General features: G+C 45.9%; 1 protein-coding gene and 1 pseudogene across 1 annotated transcript in view; one reads left to right on the top strand and one right to left on the bottom strand.

Annotated features, from left to right (window-relative positions):
* Gsr (glutathione-disulfide reductase) overlaps positions 1-11,710 on the bottom strand; it is a 42,897-nt gene extending 31,187 nt beyond the window's left edge. Inside the window, exon 1 of the mRNA XM_028768262.1 lies at positions 11,471-11,710. Coding sequence (XP_028624095.1) covers positions 11,471-11,710 — 240 coding nt within the window. The remainder of the gene's footprint in view (positions 1-11,470) is intronic.
* Positions 11,711-15,239: 3,529 nt separating this feature from the next.
* Positions 15,240-16,168, top strand: LOC114621811 (annotated as a pseudogene).
* The last annotated feature ends 1,473 nt before the right edge of the window (positions 16,169-17,641 follow it).

The following is a 17,641-nucleotide window of genomic DNA, read 5'->3' as shown; positions in this document are numbered from 1 at the left end:
TTCAGTTCAAAAAGAATCAGGTATTGACAGCAATAACTGATAATAAAATAGAACAATAAAATGATAACACTGTGATAAAAGTTATGTGAACTGGTCTTTCAAAATTCCCACCTCGTTGGGCTGGAGAGATGGCCAAGCAGTTAAGAGCACCGACTGCTCTTCCAGAGGTTGTGAGTTCAATTCCCAGCAACCACATGGTGGCTCACAACCATCTGTAATGGGATCTGATGCCCTCTTCTGGTGCGTCTGAAGACAGCTATAGTGTACACATATACATTAGATAAATAATATTTAAAAAAAAAATCCCCACCTCACTGACCACAGGTGCACTGCCTCTGCGGAGAGCAGAGCCGTGGAGGAGGGTGATGCCGGGTAATAAATGATACTGTGAGGCAAACAGAAAGCTTCGTGATAACAGTTACCCCACAGCCCCGTCTGAAGTGACAGGAAGTGTGCACATACGCACTCATTCACCACACTGAGGAGTCTGTTCAAGAGGGAGCTAAACATCAGTGGTGGTCCCCTAAGACACTTCCGGGTGATGCCAGAGCCCCACATTCCTCTGAACATATCCTGTCCCTGAGTGGCTCTGCGTCTGTGGACATATTCCAAGCATGCAATGCCGTTTTCTGGACAGGGAGAAAGTGGCCTTATTTTGCTCTTTGTGCTTTCTATAATGGCTCATTTTTTTCTCTTGTGTGAGTATTTATTTAGTTCCACATTTTGTTATTGCATGAGACAGGACTATGTGTTTCCTACACTGGCTTCGAACTGGCTATCTTCCTGCCTCGGCTTTCCAAATGCTGAAATTAGAGGTGGAACACCAACGTGCCCTGTTGGAATACAGTTGTTGTTTTCAATGTGGCTGGTTTATTTGCATGCGTGTTTATTTGCATGCGTGAGTGCTCATGTACCGACGGTGTGCACAGAGACCTGAAGAAGATGTCTCCTGCCCTCCATTACCACCCCCTCCACTCCTTTGAGGCAGTTTTCTCACTGATGGCAAGCCTCACATTTTCTTAGGTTAGAAATTAACATGCCCCAGTGACCTTCCTGCCTCGGCACAGATTACCCAGCTTAAAACCTGGGTACTTGAAGTCTGGTCCTCAGTCACCCCACGAGAACTACTAACACTATCTGTCCAGGGCCCCATAGGTAGGGGTGTGTGTGTGTGTGTGTGTGTGTGTGTGTGTGTGTTTTTACATGTGTATCAGGGTTTTAGAACTTATAGCTCTGCTGGTCACAACTATAATGCATCTACTTGGTGTCTCACACATCACAAGAAAACCGGGCTAGTCCTTAGGATACTTTCTACAGGTCTCTGTGTGTGGAACCTGGACCACACCTGTCTGGTGAAGGCCTTCGCTGGGACACTCTGGATTCAAAACCTGCCCAAGTATCGTCATCCTCTTCAGTGTTTGAAAGAGGCTGTCTTTTTGAAAAGTAATCTCCTATTCCTCCCATTTTCCAGATCCTACCTGCTAAAATTTACCTAGTGAAGTTTCATTATAATCGTACCGCTCACGAGTATCCTGTACCCAGAGAGTGAAGGAATGAATGATGCTTCCATATTCTCCCAAGTTACCAGGGTTTTGTTTGCTTATTTTCCTCTAGAAAGAGATGGGTCACTACCTGTCTAGTTTCGTTCTCAGACTTTTTTTTTTTTAAATTGGGCATGTAAACTGATGGAACTCAATATGGAAGTCACACACACACACACACACACACACACACACACACGCGCGCGCGCGTCATTGTACTTTGCTTTCATTCATCCCCGCTCCACCCCGCACTCTTCTCTCCCATCCCCACACCCTCCTCTTGCTGACTGTACTTGGAAAATTAGATTATATTTTTAAATAATTCCAGATGCTCAGTGTGGCCACAGGCCTTTAACCCCAACACTTGGGAGACAGAGGCAGGCGAATGAATTTGAGGTCAAGGCCAGACTGCTCTACACAGTAAGTTACAAGACAGCCAGAGTTACAGAGAAACCCTGTCTTGAAAAAAACAAAAATAGCCGGGCGGTGGTGGCACACGCCTTTAATCCCAGCACTTGGGAGGCAGAGGCAGGCAGATTTCTGAGTTCGAGGCCAGCCAGGTCTACAGAGTGAGTTCCAGGACAGCCAGCAGGGCTACACAGAGAAACCCTGTCTCGAAAAACCAAAAATAAAAAATAAACAAAAATAAATAAATAAATAAATACAAACATACAAACATACAAACATACAAACATACATACATACATACATACATACATACATAAAGCAGGAACCCATGGAAATGAGGGAAGTGTGCAGAATTCAAGCCCAGTAAAACCCAGAATCCTATGTGGCACTTTGGGCGCAGTCTTCAGGGCCAACACTGCAGGAAGGACTCTGTTAGAGTTGGAGCCTACAGTGTCTACATGCACCTCCTCCGTCTGACCAAGCTGAGGCTGTCTGCTGCTCCTCAACTCGGGTACTTCAGAGTCACGGGGACAGGAGAATGAGCTACTCCTAAGGAAGGAGGGTGACTGAGGCTTTTCAGATGCCAAGAGCAGGGGAGAGAGCTAACATCCTCTGGGAAGGGGAAGACCAAGCCCAGCGCCTTGGTGTGGTGTTTCACCTCAGACCTGCCTTCATGGGTCCACTGGAAGGGCAAGGTGGGTCTCAGTGCCTTAAGTCACACCTCTCTCTCTGAGGTTTGCAGTGTGAGTCACTAATGGTTCCATCCGGATCACACTCTCAACGGAGCTCACCCAGAAGGGTGGAGATGATGTCAGGATGATAAAGAAACATTCTCCAGTCCTCCTCCTCCTCCTCCTCCTCCTCCTCCTCCTCCTCCTCCTCCTCCTCCTCCTCCTCCGGCTCCGTAGTAATCTCTGAAATTGACTTAAGCACTAGAAAGCACTGGGACTCGCTATGACTTCACACCAAGTAAGTCTGAAGCAACCTGGAGCATATTTTAAGTGGTTTAAAAGAAGTGTGTGGGCAGGGTGCTGATGCACGCCTGTAACTCCAGCACCTACGAGACACAGGCAAGGAAGAGCAGGATTTCCAGGCCAGCCTGGGCTACATGAGATCTTAAATCCTACAAGAAAAGTCTGGAATATGTTTCCATTAAAGCTCAAAGTGGTCAGACGTACCTAACGTCTATCTGGTTTACTTTTAAGTTTCTATGTTAAACAAACAAACAAACAAACAACCCCTTAGACCTATCCATTCATTTCCAGGACCCACTAAACATCCTGCTGTTCCAGGCACTGAGCCAGGAAATGCCCTAGATGGATCTCATCCCAGACCCTGTGGAGTCTCCCAAGCTCTAAGCTTAGCTAAGAGACCCACACAACAGACCACAGCCTAGATGGGCAGAGTGACTCCATCTGCAACCTTCTCGGGCCAGAGACTCTGCACTGCAGGGTCCCTGTGTACTTGTTAGCGCCTGGAGACATTAAGGAGAACCACCATCCTGAAATAGCACCTGTCCTGTTTTGGAGGTTACAGAGAAGAGACTTCCAGACAGAGCTGCTAGTTTTGGAAATCAAGCCCCATCCCTCTCAGTATGACATCAGATACCTCATTGACTTGGAAAGAATAAAGTACACCCAACAACCATCAAAGCCGGAGACAACAGGGCTAAGGAGCTCTGGACATCCGGCCATGCTCAGTCCTTTCTCCCTTTTCTCGCTGGTGTGTACATTATTAGGTCTGACAGCACAGGCCGTGAACCCACCAGACACTTTGGTACCCGAACCACCTGTAATCTAGCAAATGGGAGGTGGAAGTAGGAAAATCACGAGATAAAGGACAGCATCAACTACATAGTGAGTTTGAGACCAGCCTGGACTACATGTGATTCTGTTTCAAAAAAAAAAAAAGAAAAACTTCAACATAAAAATATGTTGAAGAGATCGCTCATAACCACCAGTAACTGGTTCCTGGGATACTTGATACCTGTCATCTCTGTAGGTACCTGCACTCATTCACACAAACATTTAAAAATGATAAAAATAAATATTTAAAATGTAAAACACGCCAGGCGGTGTTGGCGCACGCCCTTAATCCCAGCACTTGGGAGGCAGAGGCAGGAGGATTTCTGAGTTCAAGAGTTCGAGGCTAGCCTGATCTACAGAGTGAGTTCCAGGACAGCCAGGGCTACACAGAGAAACCCTGTCTCGAAAAACCCAAAAAAAGTAAAACACAGACAACTCATTTTCGAACCCCCTCCCAGCTAGAGGAAGCTGCTTCCTTATTTCTCAACAAACTTACTCGTTTGCCCTTCAAAAACATTATTGTTTTGTTTTCATTTATCAAGATGGAGTTTCTCTGTATATCCCTGGCTGTCCTGGAATTAGCTCTGTAGACCAGGATGGCCTCCAACTCACAGTGATCCTCCTGCCTCTGCCTCCTGAGTGCTGGGATTAAAGGTGTACACCACCATGACCCAGCTAATAACATTTTTTTAAAAAAATAAAAATATAGTAGGATCACTGGGAAAAAAAAAGGCCAAAAAACAAGCCAAATGGCCAAAGCTAAGTCATATTTATTAGCAACTCCAACTAGCCTCTCTCTTTACAACCACTTATTTAGTGAACACTTAAGAGAACAGGCTGGTCTCATTTTATGAAGTCCTAAATTTACAAAGCAAATGAAGGCCAATGTTCTGTTTTTTTTAAGGGGAACCCATTGAAACTAGAGGAGGTGAACTTCCTTTAAACTGGGCTGTTTAGAAAGCTACATTGGGAAATCTAAGTACATGCTGTCGACAACAAGCTCGTTGGGATTTGCATGTTTCTAAACCATTGCTTGCTCAGTGGATGAGCCATAAGCTACCAAGCAGCCCTTTCCCAGACCTGCCCTGTGGGTTTCTCCGGCAGCAATGTACAGCCCAGTTCGCAGTAAGTTAGAAATCAAGAAAGCTTTGCCTGTCTCTCGGTCAACCCTTACCACACAAGGCTTGCTGGCAAGATGTATGGAATCCCACAGGAGCTGGGCTCCTCCTAATCCCAGAACCAGTACACTCAGCAAGTACTGGGGGTCCTACAGAGTAAGGGAGCAGAAGTCAGGGCCCCCCATCGCCTCCAAGGCCTGTGTGGAGAACTAAAGCTCCAGAGGCTCTGATTCAGCCTTTGGACGAGTCTCACACTGGTGTGTACTTTTTAGAGTCTCTGAAAACTTAATTCAAAGATCGTCTCCAGTGTGTTTCTTCTGCCCTCAGGAATAAGTGCATTGCCCTGAGCAATAAGGGGTCATCTTTAATTCTAGGGGAAAAGAGATAGCTTATTTTGCCCCCTTCTGCAGCTATTTTTTATCTAGTACAATACTCTACCAACTACGGGTGGGTAGAGTATTTTGTTGTTGTTTGTTTTCTGCCTGGTTCAGAACACTCAGAGGAACGTGAATGGACTCACGCCATTGGGTCTGCATGCCTTTCTCTGCGGCTCAGTCAGCTTTAGCAGCAGCTCCTGATACTACAGTTCTTGGTCCAGCGCAGGACAAGTCCATCTCCTACCTGGCTTCTTAACACCTTTCTCAGCACTGAAGTCTTAAAGGAACAGACTCTATTTAAAAAAAAAAAAAAAGTGGACCCTGAATGGAGGAAAATGAGTCATTCCAGCACTGGAGAGGCTACAGCAGGAGGATGGCAAATTTGAGGCCAGCCTGGACCAAAGAAAGACCCTGTCTCAAAGTAAAACAAAACAAAGGAGAAGATGGTTTCAGGTTATCCCAAGCTACACAGAGTTTAAGATCAACTTGAAACATGTGAGACATGGGCTTACACAAGCTTTTCTTTAATTTTTAAAAATTGGTAAGACAACTGAGCTCTTAAGACACATACCAACCATATTAGTTCAAGCAGCTGTAACAAAACACGGGACTGGAGAATTTATGTGACCCGTGTTTCTCACAGTTTAGTGGCTGGGAAATCTGACATCAAAGTGCTAACTTTGGGGTGTGGGGGAACCCTGGTATTGGGGTTAGAAAGACGCTTCTTCCAAAGGACATGGGTTCAATTCCCAGCAACTACATGGCAGCTCACGACTATCTATAACTCCAAATCCAGAGGCTCTGACACCCTCAGACGAAAAGACAGATATGCAGACAAAACACCAATGCACATAAAAATTAGTAAATAAAATTAACAAAACAAAAAAAAAACCCTGGTCTCCCCCATGGAAAAAGATGCTCAGGGGCTCACTCTCAGATCTGCATCTAACCTCATCATCTCCAGATATCGGCACACTGGGGAGAGGGTACCAACGTCACCGGCACCAACTCACTCATTTTGGCAATATGCACCTCTGAGGGAAAGGTCCATCCACCCTATCATTGGGGTGAAGTCTTGGGGAAGGAGAGGATCCAGAAGTAGGAAGGAAAAAAGAAAAAAAGCAAGCGGTCACGAGGCAGACATCCTTAGGAGATGATGTACTGGCTGCTTATTGCAGAAGCACGCCAAAATGAAACTGGAAGGCACCAACGAACGGAGGACAAAGCTACCTGCTGCCTCCGTCCAATCCGTCAGCGGTTCACTGGAGTCCTTCTCAAGCTTCCCTAGTCCTTATTCCGACAACAGCCTGGCTTTGTGTCTGACTCACCCACAAAAAATGTGCCTGCAGCTTTTGAAAATTCTATCTGTAAGGTTTTACTTCTGAAATCCTAAATCCGGTGCTCTGGGGTGAAGACTCGGTGTGGGAGCCCTAATTAAGAGTGTTATGGTTTGCTGTATGTGTATCTGTTTCGGGCGTTCCCAGGGTCTCATAGACGTCAGGCAAGAGCTACTGCAGGGGTACACCTCAGACCTCATGAGTTTAGAATAATAATACCTGGTTCCTAATTGGGGTGAGGAGGCTCTTCCCTTCTGTTGGAGGACAATGCTTAAAACCCTTTATGGCATCACAGGTCACAGATCACCCCATGCGATGCAGTACTGAAGCCATCGTTCTCGTGGCCTGCTCATGGGCTGCAGCACACTTACTTGGGTGTCCTCAAGGGTTGGCTGATATTCTGCTCCTAAGGATTAATCCAAAGGGATTAAACAAAATGATGCTCCCTGACTTTCTATTAGGATTTATGCAAAACAAAAATACAGAGGCCCAAGCAGTGTTTTAGAAAGCCAGGGGTCTTCAAAGGACAACCTGTTTGCCATTTCATCAAAATACATCCTGTTGCTAAGGCTCTGAGGTATAGCTCAGGAGCAGAGCACATACTTAGAACATACAAGGCTTGAGTTCAATTTCCTGTAATACGAAGCAGAAGAGCTGGGCAGTGGTGGCGCATGCCTTTAATCCTAGCACTTGGGTGGCAGAGGCAGGCGGATTTCTGAGAAGTAGAATGAGGAGGAGGAGGAGGAGGAGGAGGAAAAGGAGAAGGAGGAAGAAGAAGGAGGAGGAACAAGAGGAAGAAGAGGAGGAGGAGGGAAGGAAGGAAGGAAAGAAGGAAGGGAGGAAGAGGAGGAGGAGAAGGAAGAAGAGGAGGAGGAGGAAGAAGAGGAGGAGGAGGAGGAAGAGGAGAAGAAGAAGAAGAAGAAGAAGAAGAAGAAGAAGAAGAAGAAGAAGAAGAAGAAGAAGAAGATAATAATACCAGTTTTATTTGGGGCTGCCAATAGGGCTCAGTGAATAAAGGCACTTGCCACCAAGCCTGACAACTTGAGTTCAATCCTCAGGACCCACACGGTAGAAGAGAGGACTGACTCCCATAAGCTGTCCCCTGATTTCCACACAACATACCCTGACATGCATAGTCCCTACCCCAAAATAAATAAATAAATAAATGTAGTAAAATCAAAGTCTCTATGAAACTGCTAGTGACAATGTCAGTACCTTCTCAGTGGTCTTTACAAAATAAATAAATAAATAAATAAATAAATAAATAAATAAATAAATAAAGTCAGGCTTCAGTTGGTAGGTAGCATGCTTGCCTAGGATGTACAAAACCCTGGCCTCACACCCAGCATCACCCAAGTCGGAAATGGTGATGCCCGTCTATAATCCAAAACCTGGGAGGCAGACACAGGAAGATCAGAAATTTGAGGTCATCCTCAGCTACATAGTGCTTTTAAGGCCAGCCTAGATACTGTCAATCCTAGCACTCGGGAGGCAGGACCAGGCAGATCTGAGTGTGAAGCCAGCCTAGTCAATATAGAAAGACCTAGGTCAGCCAGAACTGCAGGTAACTACCGGTGCTTCTATTATTACTCTTCTTTTTGATAAAGTGTAGTCATACAGGATTGATAAATCTCCAGAATCAATTCCAGCTTTATGAGCATGATTCAAAATATTAACAACAACAACAACAACAACAAAAAAGCCCACCACCACCACCACCACCAGCTCCCACAACAGATCTTTCTATATTCATCATAAAAAATAGTAATGGAAATTTTAGAAACTACAGATAGCAACTAAAATGCCCGCTCCCAAAGACAGGGATTTTATCTGTTGCTGGCTGCAGTGATCCCTTCTAGCATCTATAAACATCAGGGGAAGCGGGGTTGCCGGAGAGATAGCTCATCGGTTTAGAACAGGTACTGCTCTTGCTGAAGACCAGAGTACAGATGCCAGAAGCCAGGATGGACAGCTCACAACGGCCTGTAATCCTAGCTCCAGGGGCATCTGACTCTCGCCTCTGTGGCCACCTACACTTACATGCACACGCCTCAACACACACATACACACGTAATAAAAATAAAAATTTAGCCGGGCAGTGATGGTGCACATCTTTGATCCCAGCACTTGGGAGGCAGAGGCAGCCGGATTTCTGAGTTTGAACCCAGCCTGGTCTACAGAGTGAGTTCCAGGACAGCCAGGGCTACACAGAGAAACCCTGTCTCTAAAAACCAAACATATGTAAATAAATAAATAAATAAATAAATAATAAAAAATTTAAAAAGATTTATACATGTGTGTGCTGTGTGTATGTGTTTTGCCCGCAAGTATGTTTGTGTACCATGAGTGTTCTCAGTGCCCGAGGAGGTTAAAAGAAGCTATTGGAGCCCCTGGAATTGGAATTAAAGACAGTTATGAGCCACCATGTGGTTGCTGGGAACTGAACGCCAGTCACCTGCAAGAGCAGCCAAGTGCCATCTCTCCAGGCTCCAAAACAAATCTTTATAAAAAGCACTTGATACATAGATTTCCAATAATCCTCAGTGAACAACTGACTAAAAACAAATATAATCCTACCACGTGGAAATAACACTAAGGAGTTCTTTTATGTACAGGGACGGAGCTTAGATTGTAATTCAGGCTGGCCTTGAACTCAGCCATCAGCCCTCAGTAAGGAATGTGAAAATCAACACTAATCTAAACTACTTTACTTTGAGCAGTCAGTCATTACCTGAAAGAATTTAGACAGTCCTCAGTTGCAGAGACAGCCCAGTGGTTAGAGCAGCAGCCACTGTTCCTGGGGGACTTGGGCTGGATTCCCAGCACCCACATGGCAGCTAACAACTGTCTATATCTCCAGCTCCAGGGGATCCCATGATGCCCTCTTCTGGCCTCTTTAGGCACCAGGCATGCATGTGGTACAGACAGACATTCATGCAAGCACTCATACAAATAAACACTGAAAAAAAAAAAAAGACAGACGGACAGACCAACCCCACTTCCTGGCTGACCGTATTTGGTCTCCCCATTATACTGCAAGTTCCTTGAAAGCCTCTGTAGAAACATATTTCCATCTAACCCCTTCCTTCTGTCAGATTCACACAAGAACCCAAAAACATGAACAAAGGATCAGTTTCAGGTTCCCCTGCAAGTGCTTGGAAATTACTTCCCATAATAAGTTCACTTTTCCAACTCTGGACAGACCATGATACTACAACTCTTGGGCAAATCTAACCCCACTAAGACCTTTGGGTTACATTTCCCCTCATACTGGCTGCAGCCCCCTACCCTTGTCATTCAGAGCCCAAAGCTACTTTGAGGAAGTCCCCAAAGTTACGCCACTAAAACAGCAAAGGGCATCTCAAAGACATCGACGCTTGAAAGGAAATGGCCGCTCCTGCAGAATGAACTGGGCACGCGGGGCCAGGTGGACCACTTGTAGCAAATAATGTCACTCTGTGCTGTCCTTTGCTTGCTCTCAGAAGTTTGTCTTCATTTTTTTTTTAACCGCAGAGACAGGATTTCTCTGTGTAGCCCTAGCTGTCGTAGAACTTGCTGTATAAACAAGGCTGGCCTCCAACTCAGACATCAAACCCCGGCCAGCCCCTTCTTGATTAATGCCAGTAGAAAACCAACAGTGACAGTTGGTGTCACAAATCTGTGGTGATGTGACAAGGAGGGAGGAAAACTGAAGCCTAGAAAGAAGTGCAGAGCTGAGAACTGACAAACGTTCATTTCCTCTGCCTTCTGCAGAGATTTCTAGTCTTTCTAGACTAGGGTCAAAGTGCAAGCCAATCATTAACAATGCCTTTTCCTTTCTACACACACACACACACACACACACACACACACACACACACACCGTTCATTTTCTACCGTGACTTGAGCATGCTCACAGCTACTCATCGCTAACTTCATTCACCAATACCTGTTAAGCAAGGTATTTTAAGGTAACAAGCAGTACACAAACACAGGAACCCGCCCATGCCCCTAAGGAGTTCCCAATTTAGTACAATTTAAACGCCTTCAAAGGCATTGAGAGAACCTATCCCCGGTCCCAGGTGAATTCTGAGGTTCAGCGTTTTCAATCACCAACCAGAACTCTGCCTAGATCTCGTGATGGGAAAAGACCACACTAATGTGGATATGAGACAGTCTTAAAAGTCCTAAGTCTTTCCATTGTAAGATTTACCACCCTTCTCTTTTCCTTTTTGTGTAATTTGAAAACCTATCCCCAAAACAATCCACAACAAACGGCATCATGAAGCTCTCAGAAACCCCTTAAGGTTTCTCTTTGGAGGTAACTTGTAGTTCTCAGCCTTGGGTGCAGCTGGGATCAACTGCGTGTTTCTGAGCTTGCTAACCCCCAACGCTGTACCTCCAGGTACCAGGTACCATTGGGAGCCCTGGACGAGTGGGGACAGCAGAACTTCAACTCCCAGGGGGTTCCATGGCGCAGCCAAAGTTGAGAACTGCTGTTACCTATCCCTTTGCCCTTGAAATATAAGATCAGACCCGACCACACACACACACACACACACACACACACACACACACACACACACACACACACACACACTCCTCCATGCCAGAACCCTCCACTGCTAAGCCACTAGTTCCCCAGGGGCAGTTTCAGGTTTCCCCAGCTCCAGCGCCGGATGCGATACTCCCCCACATGGAGTTGCACGCTGAGCAGCTAAGCCTGGCTGAAGTTTTTTTGGCTTTAGCATTGCACCTGTGCTGAGTGGGTGGCTCGGTCGCGTCACCCTCTTTCCCGCCATCTCCAGGGACCGGGGCTTGGGAGTGGGGAAGTACCCCGGGCGCCGCGCGCAGAGGCCGGGAGAAAGCGCGCAGCCGACGCGGCCCGAGGGCCCCGGTACTCACGCAAGTGCCACCCAGCTTGTGACTCTCCACCACCGCGGCCCTGGCGCCGAGCTCCGCCGCCCGCCGCGCGCTGGCCAGCCCGCCCGAGCCGCCGCCGATCACCAGGTAGTCGTAGGAAGCGGCGGCGGTGGCCGGGGGCTGCGGCTCGCGGGGACTCGCCATGGCGCAGGTGAGCGCGCTCGCTGCCCGCCGCAGGCTCCAGGCCGCGCCCACGCCCAGCGCCCGGGGCAGCAGCGCCATGCGCGGAAGTGCGCGCGGGGGAGCGGGGTGCAGCGTCGCCGTGACTAAGCACCCGCGGCGGGCGGCGCCCGAGGGCCCCTGTCCCCGCCCCCCACCGCACCCGCCCCGCAGCGCGTGGACTGAGACCGAGAACTGGCACGTTTTGTTTCCCAGCCTCCAGTTTCCCCGATTCCTGCAGGCCTTAACCCACTTTCCTCTATCAGGGCACTTGCACTCGTTAAATAACGGCTGGAATAATAAACTGAACGGCCGAAATGAATTTTGTGATCCGTAGATGAAGCTTAAAGACCAAAGGCCTTGCCTCGCCGAGCTGTGGAACACACTGGGATGGAGCTGCCTACTGAACCGGCCAGGATCCCAGGCCAGGGTCTTTGAGAACGTGTATAGATCACTCAAGCACAAAGCTGGAAGCCCCACGCCAAAGAAATGAGCACAGGGTCGCTAGGCCCCACACTCCAATTAGAATGTCCTGAATTAGAATGCTATACAGTTTATAAAGGCTTTTTTGGTTTTTGTTGTTTTGTTTTCTGCCTAAAAGGTAATATGACTTGGGAGCTGGAGGTAGAGGGAAGATCATCGAGGAAGAAGGAAAAAGTTTCCTTCTGATAAAGTACCCTGTAATAAAATGTAGACAGAATAACAACTTGAAAACATTTGCAAGGTCACAGTGAGAGCGGCTTTGTTAGGAACCTTTAATGATTGTTAAGATCACCGGGTTAAAGTTTGATGGGGGTAAAGTTACACAGATAGGTAAAGTTAAGTAAAGATACATATAAACACACACAGAATTAAAGAATGCTCCTCTCCCCCCACACACACACAAATTCCTTCTTGATCACAAAAAGGAAAAAGCCACTTTTCTGCTGGTACCGCCTCATCTTTAAGATCAAGATTACATACTGCTCAGTAATGAGAAACGTGCCGTTTTTTAGGCAATAACAAGTATTCGATTTCACTTACACAACCGTCCTGCTTTTTTTTTTTTTTTTTAAAGAATTCAGGGGCTGGAGAGGTGGCTCAGCAATTAAGAGCACTGGCTAAACTGGGCGGTGGTGGCACACGCCTTTAATCCCAGCACTTGGGAGGCAGAGGCAGGCGGGTTTCTGAGTTCAAGGCCAGCCTGGTCTACAGAGTGAGTTCCAGGACAGCCAGGGCTACACAGAGAAACCCTGTCTCGAAAAACAAAAAAACCCCAAAAAACCAAAACAACAACAACAAAAAAGCGCTGGCTACTCTTCCAGAGGAGGGGAGCTCCAGTCCCAGCTCCCAGTCAGTCTCACAACCTCTGTCATTCCAGTTGTCTGGCAGACCAGTGTTACGTGGGCTTATTACATGATTTCGGCGTCCATTATTAAGGCTCAGGATAAAAACTGGAGAGACTAGAGAACAACTAAAACTTAAATGTAAACTTAGCATAAAGCACACCGCACTATAAGAAACTCTCGGAGGCAGTTTTCGAGGCTGCTTTGTTGAGAAACTGGATTTACAATTGGCTGTGGTTGTGGTGGCTCATGCCTTCCATTCCTGCTCTGGGGGGAAGAAGCAAACAATCTGTGAGTCCCAGGTTAGCCTGGTGTGTCCAGGACAGGTAGAGCTACAAAATAGAGAGACCCTAGATGGATGATGGATAGATAGATAGATAGATAGATAGAAAGAAAGATAGAAGAGAGAGAGGGGACTTAGACCCTAGAAGATGAATCCAGAGAAAATTACCACTGTGCTTAACTCCTTTCATCTGTTTGATGTCTAATTCAATGAATTTTGTATTTTGTCTTCTGTTAGGAGCCGCGTTCGCCATTGCAACATGGCGCCAGTTTCCTGCTTCCTGGTTCTTCTTGCGAGCCTTGCTTGAATGTGCGCCTGTGCAAGGCGCGAAACCCAGTATGCTAATTTGGCGATATCATAAGAGCCAATGAGTGTGTGGCACGTCTCCTAAAGCTCTATATAAGCCACAGGTTTTTGGGGCTTGGCGTCCCTCACCTCACTGCCATCTAAAAGAGCTGTAACAATAAACTGCTGTCAGAAGAATCCTGAGTGTGGCGTTCTCCTTATCGGCGAGGCGGCGCCCCGCAGTCTTCCTTTAATGTGATTAGGTTGGGTGTTTTGCCTGCATATATGTCTATATACCACATACATGCAGTACCCTCAGAGGCCTTACCCCCTGGAATTGAGATTACAGACAGCTGCTATGTGGGTGATAGGAATTGAACCCAGGTCCTGAGGAAACACAACCGGTGTTCTTAATCCCTCAACCACTTCTCCAGTCCTGAATTCAGTGCATTTTGAAAGGGACAGATGGAAGTTTTAGAAATGACGGCCATCTCTAGTCTGAATCTAAACATGCGGTATTATTTTCGCAACCATTTACTTTCTTTTTAAAGTGCGTGTAATGTGAATGTGCACACATGTACGTGGGGGTGGCTCCGTGTGTGCATGCATGGAGCCAGCGTCTGGGTGTCGGGTCTCTTCTTTAATCACTTGCAACCTTAATTTTCCAGACAGGCTCTCTCTCGGAACCTGGATCTCATCAGTTTGGCTGGTCCAGCTGAACAATGGCTGCGAGGACTCTGTCTCCCTCAGTCCGCAGCACGGAGATCCCAGAGCTGCTCCAGACAGCAAGACAGACGCTGGGGAGCTGAACTCAGGTCTCCATGCTTGTGTAGCAGATGCTTTACTAATTAAGCCATCTCCTCTGCCTTTTTTTTTTTTTTAAAGTACATTACAACTTTTAAGATAAAAGAAAGCCAACCTGTGCTAGAGATAGGAGGGTTCCAAGTTCAAGATCACCCTTGGCTACAAAGTGAATTTAAGACCAGACCTGGTCTCCAAAATAGATTAAGAGAGAAAACGAGAATACAGTGACAGGCACAGTGGCAAACTCTTGTAACACCAGCTCTTTGGAGGCAGAGGTGAAAAGACCACAAGTCTGACGCTGTACAACAAGATCCTGTTTCAAAGAATTATGGAATGGAACAGAATGCTTTTTATTCAAAGGATGATGGAATAAGAACATTCCTCTATAACACAACACAAACATAAGGAGAGACTTAGTGCTTCACCTCAGGAGGTAGGAAAGCCATACTTAGAGTCTTTTCAGCCGAATTTACATATTACAAAAGATGCTGCATCTAATGAAATTCCAACATTGACCAAAAAGGAGAAGATTCCTTTGCAAATGGAAGAGTTTAATACTGAGATTTAGTCAAATGATGACTTACTTTCTTCTAAGGAAGACAAAATCGCCAGCACTTGGGAGGCAGAGGCAGGCGGATTTCTGAGTTCAAGAGTTTGAGGCCAGCCTGATCTACAGAGTGAGTTCCAGGACAGCCAGGGCTACACAGAGAAACCCTGTCTTGAAAAAACAAACAAACAAACAAAAAAGAATATATATCCTAAAGATGAAGTACATGTCTCATATGAATTCTCCAAAAATAGGCCCAGTGTATCAAAGGTGTCCTTATTGCCTCCAAATGTTTCTGCTTTGGAACCTCAAACAGAAACGGGCAACATAGTTAAACCCCAAGTACTTATGAAAGAAGCAGAGAAAGAACTTCCTTCTGATACAGAGAAAGAGGACAGATCCCTGACTGCTGTATTGTCAGCAGAGCTGAGTAAAACTTCAGTGGTTGGCCTCCTCTACTGGAGAGACATTAAGAAGACTGGAGTGGGGCGGAGTGGGACTGGAGAGATGGCTCAGGGGTTAAGAGCACTGACTGCTCTTCCAGAGGTCATGAGTTCAATTCCCAGAAACCACATAGTGTCTCACAACCATCTGTAATGGGATCTGATGCCTTCTTCTGATGTATCTGAAAAAAGTGACAGTTTACTGAGTACTCACATAAATAAATAAATAAATAAATAAATAGATAGATTTAAAAAAAAAAGAAGACTGAAGACTGGAGCGATGTTTGGTGCCAGCATATTCCTGCTTCTGTCTCTGGCAGTGTTCAGCATTGTGAGTGTGACGGCCTACATTGCCTTGGCCCTGCTCTGTGTGACTATCAGCTTTAGGATATATAAGGGTGTGATCCAAGCTATCCAGAAATCAGATGAAGGCCACCCATTCTGGGCATATTTGGAGTCTGAAGTTGCTGTATCAGAGGAATTGGTTCAGAAATACAGTAATTCTGCTCTTGGTCATGTGAACAGCACAATAAAAGAACTGAGGCGCCTCTTTTTAGTTGATGATTTAGCTGATTCCCTGAAGTTTGCAGTGTTGATGTAGGTCTTTACCTACGTTAGTGCCTTGTTCAGTGGTTTGACAGTACTGATTTGAGCTCTGATCTCACTCATCAGTATTCCTGTTATTTATGAATGGCATTCATCAGTATTCCTGTTATTTATAAATGGCATCAGGCACAGATAGATCATTATCTAGGACCTGCAAATAAGTTCGTTAAGGGTGCCATGGCCAAAATCCAAGCAAAAATCCCTGGATTGAAGCGCAAAGCAGAATGAGAAGGCCCCAGACAGTAGACATCTGTCTTTCAAGGGGACATGCACTTTATTACGGGGATGGGCGGGTCAGGGGTAAGCCCTTGGTGGCCGTGTGGTTTCAGCTCTTTATTTTTAGCAGTGCACTGTTTGAGGAAAATTACCTGTCTTGACGTCCTGTGTTTATCATCTTAAGTATTGTAAGCTGCTGTGGATGGATCTCATTGTAGTCAGACTTGTTTTCCCCAGATGAGGCATTTGGTGGATAAAGGACACTGGGAAAGCTGTGGATTATTATCTGTTGCAGGTTAGTCTGGCTGTATTTGGAAAGTTTCGAAGAAGGTAGATCTGGGGAAAGGAAAAACCCTTTTCACAGTGTACTGTGTTTGGTCGGTGTAAAATCGATGCAGATTTTTCTAAAGTGAAATGTTTAGCTGAGAGCGTATTACTAAAGCAGAGTGGGAAAAGTCTCTCTCTGTGGTGTGTTCTAGGTGTAGTGTGAATTTACTGTTATATTGCCAATATAAGTAAATATACACATAATCTGTACATAGTGTTTCACAAAGCTTAGATCTTTAACCTTGCAGCTGCCACACAGCGCTTGACTTCTCAGTCATCGGATACACAGTGTAGTCCCAAGCACATAAACTAGGAAGGGAATGTATTTGTAGGAGCGCGACCGCCTGTTTTCAAGAAAACATAGAACTCCAACATAAATGTCGTTTTTAAAGACTTACTGTTTGTATAGTTAATTTTGTCACAGACTCTGATTCTATGGACTGAAATTAATGCTTCCAAATGTCTGCAGTTATCAAGCATTGTTATGCAAGAAATCATAAAATGAAGACTTACACCATTGTGGTTTAAGCCGTACTGAATTATCTGTGGAATGTCTTGTGAACTGTAAAAGCAAAGTATCAATAAAGCTTATAGACTAAAAAAAAAAAAAAGATGGCTCAGTGATGAGGTTGAAGAGCAGAGAGTGTGGGGGTGGGGACTAGGGTTATAGTTAATCTTGGTTGTCAATTTGACTGGATTTGGTATCAATGAAGAGATGAATCTATACCGTTGTCTCCAGGAAGGATTACCTGCACAAGGACTCTCCCTCTGAGTGGGTAACATCTTCTGGTGGGGTTCAGATTTACGGGCTTCTGGGGGAAAGGCATTGCTACTTGCCTGTGTGCCTTTGCTTGGACCTGGTGAGTGTGTCTGCCTGCTGTTGTGGGGCTATGCAGCCTGTGCTGTGTAAATAGAATTAAACTCCTTAGTAACATCCACCCCCTCTATCAGTTCTGCTCCTCCTCTAGGGCACTCCTCTCTTGTAACAGTGCTAATTCCTTTTTATGGTAGAGTATTCTCAGCTTAACTATGGCTAAAAGCTTACCTCTAACGACTGCCATATTGGATTAGGTTTCTGCAGAGGAGTTCTGAAGAGACATGAACCCTCAATCCATCACAATGACTGAATGTAGATTACTAAAAAATAAAATAGTAGAC

Source organism: Grammomys surdaster, unplaced genomic scaffold (genome assembly GCF_004785775.1).
Source record: "Grammomys surdaster isolate TR1022 unplaced genomic scaffold, NIH_TR_1.0 185, whole genome shotgun sequence".
NCBI classification, from domain to species: Eukaryota; Metazoa; Chordata; class Mammalia; order Rodentia; family Muridae; genus Grammomys; species Grammomys surdaster.
Note: the sequence above shows the minus strand (reverse complement) of the source record. Positions and strands in the feature narration are given on the sequence as shown.